Source organism: Apium graveolens, chromosome 4 (genome assembly GCF_009905375.1).
Source record: "Apium graveolens cultivar Ventura chromosome 4, ASM990537v1, whole genome shotgun sequence".
Lineage (NCBI taxonomy): Eukaryota > Viridiplantae > Streptophyta > Magnoliopsida > Apiales > Apiaceae > Apium > Apium graveolens.
This window is the reverse complement of record NC_133650.1, coordinates 102,035,732-102,050,292: the sequence shown is the minus strand read 5'-3', so window position 1 is coordinate 102,050,292 and position 14,561 is coordinate 102,035,732. Positions and strand designations below refer to the sequence as shown.

At 34.1% G+C, this 14,561-nt stretch overlaps 2 protein-coding genes across 3 annotated transcripts; both read left to right on the top strand.

Annotated features, from left to right (window-relative positions):
* Nucleotides 1-2,140: 2,140 nt before the first annotated feature.
* Nucleotides 2,141-7,996, top strand: LOC141718619 (E3 ubiquitin-protein ligase At3g02290). 2 transcript variants are annotated; one of them, XM_074520997.1, is made up of 5 exons: nt 2,141-2,296; nt 2,808-3,179; nt 4,479-4,902; nt 5,816-5,925; nt 7,667-7,996. In XM_074520997.1, exons 2-5 carry the CDS (start codon nt 3,063-3,065, stop codon nt 7,691-7,693), a joined length of 678 nt encoding a protein of 225 aa, XP_074377098.1. In that variant the 5' UTR covers nt 2,141-2,296; nt 2,808-3,062; the 3' UTR covers nt 7,694-7,996. The 2 variants fall into 2 exon arrangements, with proteins under 2 accessions (XP_074377098.1, XP_074377099.1); XM_074520998.1 differs by lacking the exon at nt 2,141-2,296 and adding an exon at nt 2,299-2,427.
* A 904-nt stretch (nt 7,997-8,900) lies between these two features.
* On the top strand, nt 8,901-14,446 carry LOC141718615 (ultraviolet-B receptor UVR8). The gene is made up of 9 exons (XM_074520994.1): nt 8,901-9,035; nt 9,242-9,531; nt 10,083-10,276; nt 10,371-10,418; nt 10,958-11,030; nt 11,295-11,466; nt 12,470-12,901; nt 12,983-13,174; nt 14,125-14,446. The coding sequence occupies exons 2-9, from the start codon at nt 9,279-9,281 to the stop codon at nt 14,180-14,182; spliced, it is 1,422 nt and encodes a 473-aa protein (XP_074377095.1). The 5' UTR covers nt 8,901-9,035; nt 9,242-9,278; the 3' UTR covers nt 14,183-14,446.
* The last annotated feature ends 115 nt before the right edge of the window (nt 14,447-14,561 follow it).

The following is a 14,561-nucleotide window of genomic DNA, read 5'->3' as shown; positions in this document are numbered from 1 at the left end:
TGTACTTACATAAGAAAACTCGAGTTACATTTGAGGTTAAACAATTACAAGTGTTAGAACGAAAACACGCGCTAATATTCATACAAGTATACGCGATCGCAAGTAATATAGAACTATTTCTAGTTCGTTCCCATAGAGACAGGTTTAGGTTAATTTCAATCAATGCACTTATGCAACAATGATATGGTTACTATTCAATGCTAAGACGATCAACAAATTGAGATTTTTATAACTACGATTAACTAAAAGATTATACTAAAGAACATTAACTAAGAGATTTAAAAGGATTGATTACTATATGACACAAACATGGGATTATAACTTCATTACTACTTCATTCAATAGCCTTTTTGTTCTTAACTTTAGCATGCAATGGTGATGACACTAATCAGATAACACGAAACTAGTAAACGCCAACTTTCATTGTACGAATACCCTACTACCAGACATCCACAAAATAGATAGAAGTTGAATAGACACCAATTATATTGAGACCCTATATGTCTATAGAATTTGATAACATAACGGTTTAATGCACAAGTTATCTATCATAATTACATAGGGTAAGTAAGATGGTTAAAATTACCTACGAATCATGCATATCAAATACATGAACCTATGTTAGCATGACAAGTTCTAAACCCCTAAATTCACTTTCGCTTCATTAGAGATTGACACGTTATCTTATACGTTTGCGACGCTCATAAGACGAATAAGCACAACCAATACTAGGATATCATACAATCACCACATACTAAGGCATCGAAACAAATTAACTAAATAAATCCATAAGTAAATCCGCTAGAACCCCACGACAACGATTAGCCTATAATCGGACTCATCATCAACGTGGGTTCCGATGAAAGCATGGTATAACAAACGTAGTCTTTATACTGAATAAATAATAAAACCAAGTACGTTACATAATAGTATAGGTTCAACAAATAAGAAAACTAGCATCCAAATTTACAACTTAAAACAAAGAATCGCAAGAATAAACTAGATCCTCTCGCCTTGGTTGATTTGTGTTATACGGTCTTCTTACGCCTTCTCCTTAAGCTCTGGTATGTCTTCTTGTGAAAAACGATCATAAGTTATTAATATATATGCTGTAGAACTGCTTTGTTCACACAATATCCAAACTTTAAAAAGACTAAAAAAATCCAGAAAACACATTCAGCTCCCTATGTGTTGTACTCAATAGCTAACACATTGAGAAAGGCTCGAGAGCGTAGGTTAGAAATGGTGAAAATGCGTATATTGCGGTGAATTTATGGATGTGCCATGTCTGATCATATAGCAAATGAGGATTTCAGAAGAGTTCTAGATATTGAGTCTATTTTTAAGAAACTAAGAGAGGGACGTTTACGTTGGTATGCGCATATAATTTGACGATGTAATTCATCCTCGATTCGAAGGGTTGACAATATTTCGATTAGGGGAAGAGGAAAAGAGGTAGACTGCGTATGATGTGGTAATGCCAGTTGAGTTTGGAGATGATGGCTTTAAATCTCGCATGTGATATAACATTAGACATGACTGCTTGTAGACGACATATTAGAATCTTAGAGGCCGAGTCTCGTGATTATCAAAGGGTTCGATCATAACTTTTTCTGTTGCCGGCGTCCATTGATATCGTCACTGGTTTTTATTACCCATAAAATAAGTGGTTTTCGATCGTGATAATGTATTCAATTCGAGATAAGTCCCGTGTGAATAAAGTCACAGACAAAAGGTATTTATGTATATTTACTAAACTTGGGGTATTCACGAAAATAATTTGCCATACTTCGAGGATAGATCATGACTGCGCATATCTTACACTTCTCGGACCTCGCTCTAAACGAGTGATAGCAAATATGTTTGATCTGGTTTGATTTATATTTATTTAATTAAAATTCAAAATCTCTTCACCAAATAAGTTCACTTAATTAGAAACCTGTAAATTCAATCTCCTAATCGAAAGTCGGTTGATTTCAACCATTTTTGATTTGTAAATAAGCAAAATACACACATTAAAAAATAAATAGTGGGTATAATGAATAATGACGTTATAATATCCCTCAAAAAGAATAATGACGTAATTATAAGAGATAAAGTTGAGGACAATAAATAAAGAAGGGAATGAGTTATTTTGTCGAGCAATACAGGTGTTCAGTGAGTGACTTTTATGAGAGAGAGAAGAAGGTGTCTAGTCAATTTCAACCTTTGCTAACAAAAAAGACAACAACACACCTCGTTCGTTCCGGAGATTTCAAAGCATCATCTGACTTGGGTTTTCTAGTGTTCTCTTTAGGTCAGTCCCCTATACTTGCAGACTCCTCCTTAACTAGAATTACATGCTATTTTATCATCATCACCATCATTCTCTTCAAATTCCCAATTGTATTGTATTTTGATTTACAGTGTTTCTTGATCAGTTTAAAGGTTCAATTTCTTTCTTCTTTATTGTTGATTCTTTGCCTGATTCTCAAGGAATTAGTGAAAAAGATCAGTTCTTTTAGGTTACTTTATTACTTGAGCTGTTAATTTTATTCATTGTCAATTTGGATATTTGTATTTGTTATGTGTATATCTTTGTTTTAAGTTTGTGATTAGTGATCACACGTATAGGTATGGTAATTGTATTTGTTGAGTGTAATATGTTTAATTAGAGAATCAAAGGGTATCTGTGTAGTTTATATGACATGGTTCCTTTTTAGGCACGATGGATGGGTTTTTGATTGTCTTTATGTAAGGTGGAAACTTATCTTGATGTTTTATATGGTATTTCCGGCTGATGATTAATTATTTATTGATTTATTCAGGATTGATACAATAAAGTTTTCATCTTTGTGTCTGAGACACGCCGGAAGGAGAGGGGGAGAGGGTACTGGTTCGTGGAGATACCTTTGAAGTCCTTTTGTCCCAGACGCCTCTCTCATTATCCCTGTAATCTACGGGTATCTTGTGCTGCCAAAGTCATTTGGCTAATTTATATGCTTTCTGCATTCCGGTTTTGTCAGTGAGATTGGAGAGACTTAGTGGATTCCTAAAATTGATTTACTGATTGGATTGACAACATGGGGGCTGTTTGTTGCTGTATGTGCGACGAACCAGAAGAGTTTTCTAACCTACGCACTTCGGTTTATAGGAACTGCTTATGCGTTCGTTGCTTTGTGCATCAGTTCATGTGTGTGGTATGTCTTATCTTAATCATTGATTATTGTTATATTGTTGAGTTTTCTATTTTGTTTTCTGTGACAGCTTAAGAAATTGATATGTGTACTCCTCGTATTAGCTCTTACTTTAAACCAATTTTAAGGCCTATGGCCATTACATAATTTCTATCTTTGGGTACATGACAGCTGATTAGTTTATAGGCAATGCCTTATGAATGTGGTTTATTGATGACTGGAAATCATTGTTGCTATTCGACACTCACTGTGATAGTCAGGTTAGATTGTTTAATATATCGGAGATAAATACAATTTGGGACCTCTAGCTTTGTTTTAGTGAAAGTTATATCCAATAGCAGTTTAGGTTTTCCTCATGGTTTATATTAAATTAAACAAATTTGGAATAAAAGGATTGTGTTAGGTATTGACCTGGGGGGCCAAACAAAACAGAATTTACGACACATCAGTATATGCTTCTTTTTTGGGTCAAAGTAAACAGTTATAACAAGTAAATCTTGTTATCAGCTTGAGCCTTGATGTAATTGAAAAACAAGTTACCGAGGACTTGGATATATACTTAACAGTTAATGGTGGACTTTCTTTGGTGCTAAAAGAGAGTTGTATGAGAATTCTGCACAGAAGCCCCACGTCTCCCTGAAGCAATTAGTTGAGTATATAATTAGGCATCTCAGGCAGTGTGTATTTTGGAAGTTCAAATTATGTTCTTTTGCCTTTATATTTTGATATTCTGTCATTTTGGTTATAACAAGTTTTTCCTGGTAAATTTTTCAAGCGCTTTGAAGCCTTTTTTGGTGTTTGGAGGCTTAATGGATCTGAGAAGTTTGTTTATTTGAAATGTATACCTTATCACCTTGTAATGCAACTTTGTTTATTTAGTGCAAGTGTGCAACAGATGTATAAAGCTTCAAACGACTTACAAATGTTCCAAGCTCACTCGTCAGCAGTCCAGAAACAGAAAGACCTTATAGATTTTCAGTGTTTCCCCCCTCCACAACTTTCACTTGAACTAAAAAATGAATAAATTAAAGTGATGACTGATGAGGTGTTGTAAGTATTCGGCAGGAATGTGGGCATTTCATTTTTTCATAGCTTCTACTTGAGGATACTTACTTATTTTGACATTGCGTAAAAGTTTGTCTGTGTACACACCGATGATCTGTTTGTCATGATGGAGGAAAGTAACTTCTAATGTTTTCAATTTATGCTTATTAAAACATGAATAGAACTTGAAACGGAATTTGGTTTATAATTTATCAAGTTAAAAGCACATTGATCCATAAGCTTTTTTTATATGTGCAGTACACATCATTATTTCGAAGAGAAGAACAAAACAACCCTTTAGCCATTCAGGGGACATCATCTTTTAGTCCAACTTCATCTGACAACTCTCTTTCTAATATGTACCGTTCGCCTCCAAGGCCATTGCCTTATGATGCTGACACAAGGTACTTCCGCTCCCAGCGGGATGGATTAGTCTCGAGACGGGAGAAAGGCTCTTGTCACTCACAAGATGAACCTGATTCAATAAGAAGTGATACTGATGCAGATTCAGAACCTTTAATTGTTTCCAGCAAATGGAATGAGTCTACACGTGAAGATGGATCAAAAGAACCAGATTGCAAGTCTAAAATTAAGCTCTCAACAGGGAAATCGGCAACTGGATATGCACACATTTATTCTTCTTCTTCAGAAGATGAAGATGTTTGCCCCACATGTCTTGAAGGTAAAGTGCAACACTGAAGCCCTTCATTCATGTCAGTGTAGGTCATTTTTTATATTCGTAATACTGCTATTCGCTCAAATATTAAAATAAGTGTTTTACCACTTGTATTTGTGCTAACATTTGTCTACAATGAGTTATGGATATAGCAGACATTTCTTGCACATATTCTTTCAGAGGCGTGGTATTAGATTCTAAGATGTTTCGGCAGATCCATATTTTGTTTCCTATAACCATGCATGTAGACAAAGGTATCTTAGAATTCTTTATGCTCAATGTGGTGGATTCATTTTGCCACTTCTTTAGTCTGTTTACTTCTCAATGGAAGCAGGTGATATAATGCATTAAGTTAGAATTGGCGATCTTGTCTTGAGCACTTATTTATCTAATGGGTATGAACTTCAATAATAATAAGAACAACTCCAACAACAAATAGAAATGGTATATTGTGCTAGGATGTGTTAGTCCTTGTTACCCTCACGAAGGCTTCCTTGTACTCCATTGTATAATATATTGATAATTCAGTTCTATTGTGCATTTCCTTTTTTCTGAATTGCCCTTTCCATTGCATTAAACGAAGGATATACATGCTCAAATATTTGATGCCAAACTGCAGAACTCGACCATAATGTTGACAATTTGCATTGATGAAGGAACCTTATTGAGGGCTTGTGTCTGAAGCTAACTCAAAAGTTTCTTTTTGCTAGTTATTAACCCAAAAGTTTGACTCAACATTATGCAATTTTTTAATTTGAATTTGTTATTCAAAAGTATACGAGTAAGTAGATGTCCCCATATTTGGTGTAATAAATTTTCTTAATTTATTTTGCAATTATATTAGTGTTGACATATTTCACTATGATATATTTTCCAATTATAAGTATGATAGTTTTAACATCTTCACTTTTCTGTCCAGAGTATAATTCTGAAGACCCCAAGATTGTTACAAAATGCTCTCACCATTTCCACCTTGGCTGCATTTATGAGTGGATGGAGAGAAGCGAGAACTGCCCAGTTTGTGGCAAGGTAATAATACATATTTCAAGTATTTAGTGTTTGTTTATCATGTGGAATAGATTATTCTTCAACTCTTAATTCCTTATGCTTTGGATTGTTATCTTCTTCTTTTTTTTATGAGTTTCAAAAGTTCTCCTTTCCGGGGTTGCTGTTTCAAATGATATCGATGCATGCCTTTTTTTTAAGGGAAAATTAATTATAAAGTCCCTAAACTATAGGCACTTTTTTTTCTAGGTCCATGAACGATAAATGTAAATTCACAAGTAATTCAACTTTTGATTTTTTCCTATCGCGGGCCTTCTGTTAAAATCCGAGTAACGCCGTTAGTTTTTCAGTGATGTGGCAAATCTCTTAAGAACATTTTTAAAGTTCCAGAGAATCGAAGGCAACTTTGAAGGTGATTCCGATGTCCAAATTCGAAGCTTAAGTAACCAATACGCTTATTTTTCAATCCTCTACCCATCTACACCATCAAAATTCAGTTTGGGAAACTTTCAATCTTTGAATGGAATTATGGCTTTGATTCGATTAATTTGTCAGTGATGTTGACGATGTTGATGGATAGAGTATTGAAAAACGAGCGATTTGGTTACTCAAGCTTTAAGTTTGGAAACTGGAATCATCTTCAAAATTGTCTTTGATTCTTCGGACCTTTAAGAATGTTTCAATCTGATTTTAACAGGACTCTGATGAGAAAAAATCAAAAGTTGATTTACTTATAAATTTATATTTATAGTTCAGGGACCTAGAAAAAAAGTGCCTATAGTTCAGGGGCCTTAGAATTAATTATCCCTTCCTTTCAAGATCTTAGAACCGACCTTTACACGATCGTATTCCTAGATATCTTGTAATCTTTTTTGTTTTAGTTTGTCTTATCATTATTAGAATACAATTTCACAACTTTTTGGCCCAAGAACTTTTCAGTCTTCAAAACTTAATCAGGGTGATAGTCTTATAGATGCAAGTCATGCAACAATATAGAACCAACAGGATGAAAGTGAAAAGACACTTTGTGTGTTTTCTTTTTCTTAGAACTCTTAAGTTGAACAATATTAAATAGTACTTGTGCATTTTATAAAGGTCAACCCAATCTCAATGATGCATTGTTGGATATCCATTGACAAGGCTCTGTAGTTTTGAAGGATAATTAGATAATAACCTTGACTGGTAAAGACGAATTTACATTGGTGTCTGGCTGCTTATGCCAAACTGCAACATGCAAAGGTTGGACCTATTTAATGTGCGATGCTTCGTACTCTTAACATTTCCCTTCAAGTCTGGACGTTATATAAGACCAAAAGTACAATCCACATTAATTTGTTTAAGACAGCATTGTGATTAACTACTCAATCACCATTGACAGTCTGTACCTTACTTACCTTGACTAAATACATTGCACCTTTCTTTTGGAGCATGTTACCTTCGGGTGCAAGTTATAATTTTTTAAACAAAGTGCAATTTTAGGTTTAGGGCCAGGTTATGGGTCTGGTTAACAATTAAACTACAGGTGTAGCATGATTTTTTCTTAGTAGAAAAGAGTACTTTTTATTTAGGGGTGCCACTTTCTGGTTGCATTAATAATGCACGAGCTTCATATGGTGTCTGGATTGAACGCTTATGTGAGAGAAATAAAGTTGTCCATGATGAAGCAATTATGTGATCTGCGCTTCATTATTTTGCACAATGGGTTGTAGCAGTAAGTCTCATTGTCAAATTTGGAAATGACTTCTATCTGGCTTTAATTGTTCAGGTGATGGCATTCGATGAGACGACTTGATACTTCAAAGATAGATCCAGTCGTGGATGAAACCAACCGTTGTAAATGGTGAAGAAGCTGATCACAAATTTGTAAAGTTCTTGTGAATACCTTGTAACTGTTAAGTGACTTCTTTCATAAAATATATGCAAAGAAAAGTAAATACACCAAAAGTAATTTGGTCTTGTTCGGTTTCATGCTAGGAGGGAAAATTGTGTTCAAGCAAGAGTGAACTTAAGAAGGGCATTGCCCGGTTGTGTAAAATGACTTCCTGCATTGTTTTCATTTTTCAGCTTTGCACAATCACTTGTATATATTGCCATCCGCTATATTTCTTCCGCACTGTAGCCAAGGAATAGTAACAATTTGCTTAGTTTTCCCCCGTATAAAACAATTTAACAAAGGAACAGTAGTATATCTACCTACTTTGAATTATAAATGTCATTGTTTTCTTAAATCATCGCCTGAACTCTGTATTGTCACACAAAATCCTTAAAGATATGTGTAAAAGATAGTTATCAAAAGTGTTGTTTAAGTATCCAAGATCCCATTACAAAAAAAAAGTCCAAAGTATTAAAAAAGTATTTAAATAATTATATCGTTAAATATAAATGTAGTAGTAAATAATAATCTCTCATAATTCACAGTGAGTTGATCGGCTAACTTACAAGTTCAATTTATATTTATATTTATAAACTGATAAATAGAATGTTGACATATATTTTTTTAACTTATTTTGATATTTTGTTTTTTTTATTAACTTTAGTTTTAAAATACATGTTTTTAATTATATTTTCTAATTTAAAATTCAGGAATTAAAATAAATATATTTAAAAATTATTATTTTAATTTATTTAAGTAAAAAAATCATTTATAAGTAAAATTATTAAAACACTTATATAAATTATAATCATTCGTCTATCTATCACTTATAAATCACTTATTCATTTTAAGTTATTTAGTTTAAAAGAATTTCAAACGGGCGCATAAGTTGAAAGGCATAAAAAATTAGTAGTTTATATAAAAAAAAGTACGAGAAATATTAATCTATTATATATTTGAAATTTATGAAAATGTGTGGAAACAACTAAGCACCTTATACATTGAACAGTAGGGAATATTAATTTGGAACTATAAACTTGTAATTATATTAGAACCAATTTAAAAGTGATGTATTTTTTTGAACCATCAATAAAAAAAAAAGAAAAAAAGAAAATAGCCTGGGCTAGTTTGATAATCTAGAAAGTTCTGGGCAATCCATGAAATTTGATTTAGACACGTTGTAATGTAAGTATCTTTACTCCACAAAAATTGTCCCCGGAAATCAAGCCCTTGTTCTCATTTCCTCTTCAAACAATCACAGGTACATACATACCTTTCTTTTTCAACATTTAAAGATAATTTCTTTACACTTTTTTAATCATCATCATTAACAATCTTGTTGGTTCTAATTAAGTAACTAATTAAAGTTTGTACCTTTCTTATTAAGAACCTCATTATGATCATCTTTCTTGATTCTGATCACTAATTGATGTTAAATTTGTATTGTTCTTGATATTTGATTGATAGGGGTGAAAATATATAATTGAATTATATTTATAAAAAAATGGGTGTTGATGAAATATTTGGAGAATCAAGACCTGTAATTCATCCAACAAAGAGTGCAATTTATGTTTGGGGATATAACCAATCTGGCCAAACAGGGCGTAATGGTAAAGAAAGGAATTTGAGGATTCCTAAGCAACTGCCTCCCAAGCTTTTTGGGTGTCCTTCTGGTGTTCATTCTAGATGGCTTGATGTTTCTTGTGGTCGAGAGCATACCGCCGCTGTGGCTTCCGATGGCTCTCTTTATACTTGGGGTTAGTCTTCTTTCGATAGCTCTTGTATACAACATTTTAGAAATGTATTTAGTTTTTAATGGTAATGTTTGTAGATTGGTAGTTTGCCCTTTTATGTATTTTTGCTACTTGAGCGGTTGCTGCTTGTATAACCATTCCCTTCTATAGGTGTTTTTACTTCTGTTCTTGCATTTTGAGTGGTTGGTATGTTTAGTACTTTAGTTGGATCAATTATCAACACAAGCTAGCAGGTGGCAATTATTGTTAATTTCCATATTACGTTATCTGCAAATTCTACTCCAGTTCTGTTTATTGTTTTGATAAAATTCCATTTTCCGTGTGCCACGGTAAAAGGGTAAAAGATATTGCTTGACATTGTCAATTGGTGTTAAACATATGTAACCATTAAAACTTTAAGCTTTTATGTCGACGTGTCTATATAACGAGAATAATGGAGATCATCTTGCGGGGTTTGTGGTTTAATAGATATTTGATTGTTATGTGCAAAACAATGAAAATTTTGATTTCTAGTTGGTGTCCACATTATGATATATAATCATGGTTCTAAACAGGAGGAAATGACTTTGGTCAGTTGGGGGACGGAACCGAGAACCGCAGAAAGCACCCTAAGAAGGTGAAACATTTGCGGACTGAATTTGTAAAATCTGTATCATGTGGCGCACATTGTACTGCTGCTATTGCAGAGCCCAGGGATAACGATGGGACCATTTCAACTAGACGACTTTGGGTTTGGGGGCAAAATCAGGTTATACATGTTATAAGCTTACTTCATGATGATTCTTATTGATTTTTGGCACACCAGGTTTGTTGTTTACACTGTCATTATTCCTTCTCTACAGGGTTCTAATTATCCACGTATATATTGGGGAGCATTTACTCCAGACACGGTATCAAGCATTCCTCTACTTATAATTTATCAGAATATTTCCTTTATAATTTTAAAACATTGTTGGGTAGCTGGACTTCTAATGATAATCAAAATAACAACAAACAGCAACTTGTGTTGAATTTCACTCGTTGCAAATAAAAATCTATTGATATTTGGTATGAAAAGTTTTTTGTTGTTGTGGTTTGTATCACAGGTCAGGAATACAAAGCACTTGATTTAATATGTACTTTGTGCTCTCTGCGCCCCCCTGTAAACAAAAAAATCATCTTTTTCTTCTATGTGTCTAAATAACCATCTAATTTGCAAACTTACTACTCAGCCTACTTTGTTAGGCTGTTGTGATTTGTACATTCTTGTTGTCATCTTGTTTTGTAAGTGTTGGTGGGTTCCACTATGAATTGCAAATGTTGTCATAAATTAAGGGGAAGTAAAATTGAAATTCTTTAGGGTTTGTTACAATTTAACTCTTATGCTGTATCTTTTACTTAAAATCTATAACATGAAGCCACATTACTGACAAATATTGATTTTCTATAGGTGATCCGTCAAGTATCTTGCGGGGCTGTTCATGCCGTGGCTTTATCTGAGGATGGCCTACTACAGGCTTGGGGTAATGTTGCCGTTTCGTATATCTTATATTCAACTGTCTTAAAGAAAAACCTTTATCCTCATAGTTGATCACTTGTTTTATCATATTCTCATCATAAACGCATATAGTAGATATATATATATGGACATGTGTATTGCATTTACTCATAACTTTTAAGTTAAACATCACAGAAGTCATTCATATTCGAGAAGGAACTTAGTGTCACACATTAGTGATGGCCCATGTATTGATGATTAAAATTTCATCACTGTTCTGGAAAAGCAGGCTATAATGAATTTGGTCAGCTTGGCAGAGGTATTACTTGCGAAGGCCTTCAAGGGGCTCGTGTTATAAAGGCATATGCAAAATTCCTTGATGAAGCCCCTGAGCTTGTGAAGATTTCCCAAGTGTCATGCGGCGAGTATCACACTGCAGCTATATCTGATAAAGGCGAAGTGTAAGTGTTCCAGAGGATCTTTTATCTGGAGATTAGGTTCTGTATTAAGACTGAGATATGTGCTTTATTTGTATGACACTAGTGAAATTGGATGAAGTTTTGGAAATTGGAGTAGTTATTAGTGAAAAAATGGGAAGGAATTGATTGTTTAGTTTGCCCATGTTCTTTCCTGCCACACGCATATGCAAAAAAATATAGGGGTCCTCGATTATTAGCCATATTTTCCTAGCATGTGTTGTGTGTCCTAATTTTTTTTATTGATATATACTTGTGCATCCCACTTACTTCTGGGAATTTATACACATGAAGTGGCAGTGCTTCATTATGTAAAGTCTTTGGAAGCTCCACTACTGGGACTCTTCAGTTTCACCCTCACACCTGTATCGACCGGGGATGACGTGCTTGTGGGTATGGGATCTGTGAGGATCTTTTATATATGAACCTGGACAATTCACCTTGAAGCAATCATAGTTCAAAAATGATTTACAAGGCCCTCAAAACAGCTTGTTTTTCGATAGTAATGTCCATGGATGACTATTTCATTGTTATCCTTTTGATTTATGTGACGGATCTGACATTTAAAGTATGTGTCTTTTCTTGGTAGAAGACACTGTCTTTATAAATGTAGAATATATAGAAGATATGTATATTTTCAAACTTTCAATTATGTTAAAATTATATGCCATATTCCCGGATCCGTGTCCGATTTCTGATTCATATCCATGAGTCCTAAATTTTTGAAAATTAAGTATCTGACATTTGGTTGGATCTGTACCCGTGTCCGAAACCCATACCCAGCCTGGGTAACATAGCTCAGAAGCCCATACTCGTAGTGTAGTAAGAAATACTGAGCTCCCATGCTCCCACACCCTCTATCATTTATTTCTGTTGTTGGTTCTTGATCAATTAATTAATTGTCTTTTGCGCTTTCCTGTACTGAATCATGTGTCATTCTCATATGTTATACACTCACAAATCACAACAATGATATTTGTTTTGACAGTTATACATGGGGTCTAGGAAATATGGGTCAGCTTGGGCATTGTTCTCTTCAGTCCGGGGACAAAGAGTTACTGCCAAGGCGTGTGGTTGCACTTGATGGAATATTTATAAACACTATTGCATGTGGTGGTGTACATACCTGTGCTTTGAGTTGGAAAGGTGCTCTCTACGTTTGGGGTAGTAGTCGGGCTGGCCAACTAGGCCTTGGCCCTCAAAATGGATTATTTTCATGTGTCGCTAATGATTCTCCAACTCTACTCCGCAACATACCTGTATTGGCTATTCCATCCGGAGTGGAACATGTAGCATGTGGACATTCTCACACACTTATTTCTACTAGAGATGGAAAAATTCATGGTTGGGGTTACAACAGTTATGGCCAAGCTGCTAATGAGAAATGTACATATTCTTGGTATCCGTCACCAGTTGATTGGTATGGAAAACAAGCGTTCCCACTATACTTGATCTTTAATTTCTATAGTTTTAGCATTCTAAAGGGAACATAGTGATTTAGGTGTGTTGGGGAAATCCGGAAACTAGCAGCTGGTGGTGGTCATTCAGCAGTTTTGACTGATGCATGTTCCTTAAAGGAGTTGTGTGAATTTAGGCTTGCAGAAGGTGTGACTTTATCGAATGCTTCACAGATAGTGGACGTGGCATCAAGAACTGGATCTGATGCTTTGGCACGTCTTTGTGAAAGATTAAGGTCTGATTCTGTTTTCCTGATGCAATTATTTTCTCAAACTGTAATCGTACCAGGCCATTTTGAATCATTCTTATTATTATATTGCACTAGTTGGTAACCCGTGCGAAGCACATACTCAGATTAAATTAGTAATATCAAATACTATTAAGTTTGTTAAATGAGTGTATAAAAAATAAATAAAATTTATTTATATGTAGTCATAGCAAATTGAACCCAAGTGAAAATTATCGAAGCTACATTACAAAAAAATCTTGTATGATTACATAGTTATAGAGATTTGAACTATTATGAAATTAAAATAAGCTGACTTATATAAATACTCCCTCCATCTCATCCTATGTGCCCTGTTTTGACTATTATGTAGTCAAAATGATTAAATTTTGACCGAAATTTAAGACAAATTTATATATTATTTTAAAAAAATTTAAATATGCATTTTAAAGAGGATTATATATATTTTCTATTGATACAAGTTTTGAAATTTTTTTAATTATATACTAAGTGTGATTTGCGGTCAAAATAGGATAAAGTTGACCATAGACTAGTCAAAAGTTAAGGCAAGCACCAAAATTAGGTACTTTGGTATTATTGTGTTCCATTTAAAAGGTGTTTTCCTTGTTTATAAAGAGTATATATTAGGTTTGTTACTTGTTCCTAACAACAAGACCAATAGTGAGCACTGAGGATTAGAAGGCCCTCAATAACCCATGGTTGCTGTATCTTTCTATGTACAACCACTTGGGAACTGCTTAAGCCCTCTTTTGCATTTTGACTAGTCTTTTATCTAGATCGTATTGTACAATAATGGCAGTTTTCTAGTAAACATCTGATTACTTTCAGTGTCTGTGTGCACTTTTTATTTACAATTTCCCCAACCTGACACATGTATGCATGTATGTTGCGTGAATGTCTAATACAAAAAGTCATGCCAACTATCTACATGCCTACAGGGAACATATGCTTGATGGCGGTGACTGCATTTATGAAGATGATGACTTTGGTGACTGACTGAAGTTGCTGGTAAAATGCAAATTGATATCATCCAATTGTTGGCACTTGTGTATCTGTAGTTCAGTTGCACTATATAAATTTAAAGTAGCTAGGCGAACCTATTGAAGTGCGTTGTAGTAAGTAGAATGGGGAGCCTCTTGTATATGTCAGAATTGATTCCTTGAGCAAAATTATTGTTTAGGAAAAAACTGCTCAAAGTTGTATTTAAATTGAATATTGTGTAAATTGTAAAGTGATTAAACACACTTGTGACATTATAGATCCAATGCCCAGTTGCCCACTAAATTTGATGGGCAAAAATTTTCCTATTAGTTTTTATAAGTTGGCGCTATAACAAAGTGCTATTGTGAAAGTTGTGTATTGTGTGATTAAAAAT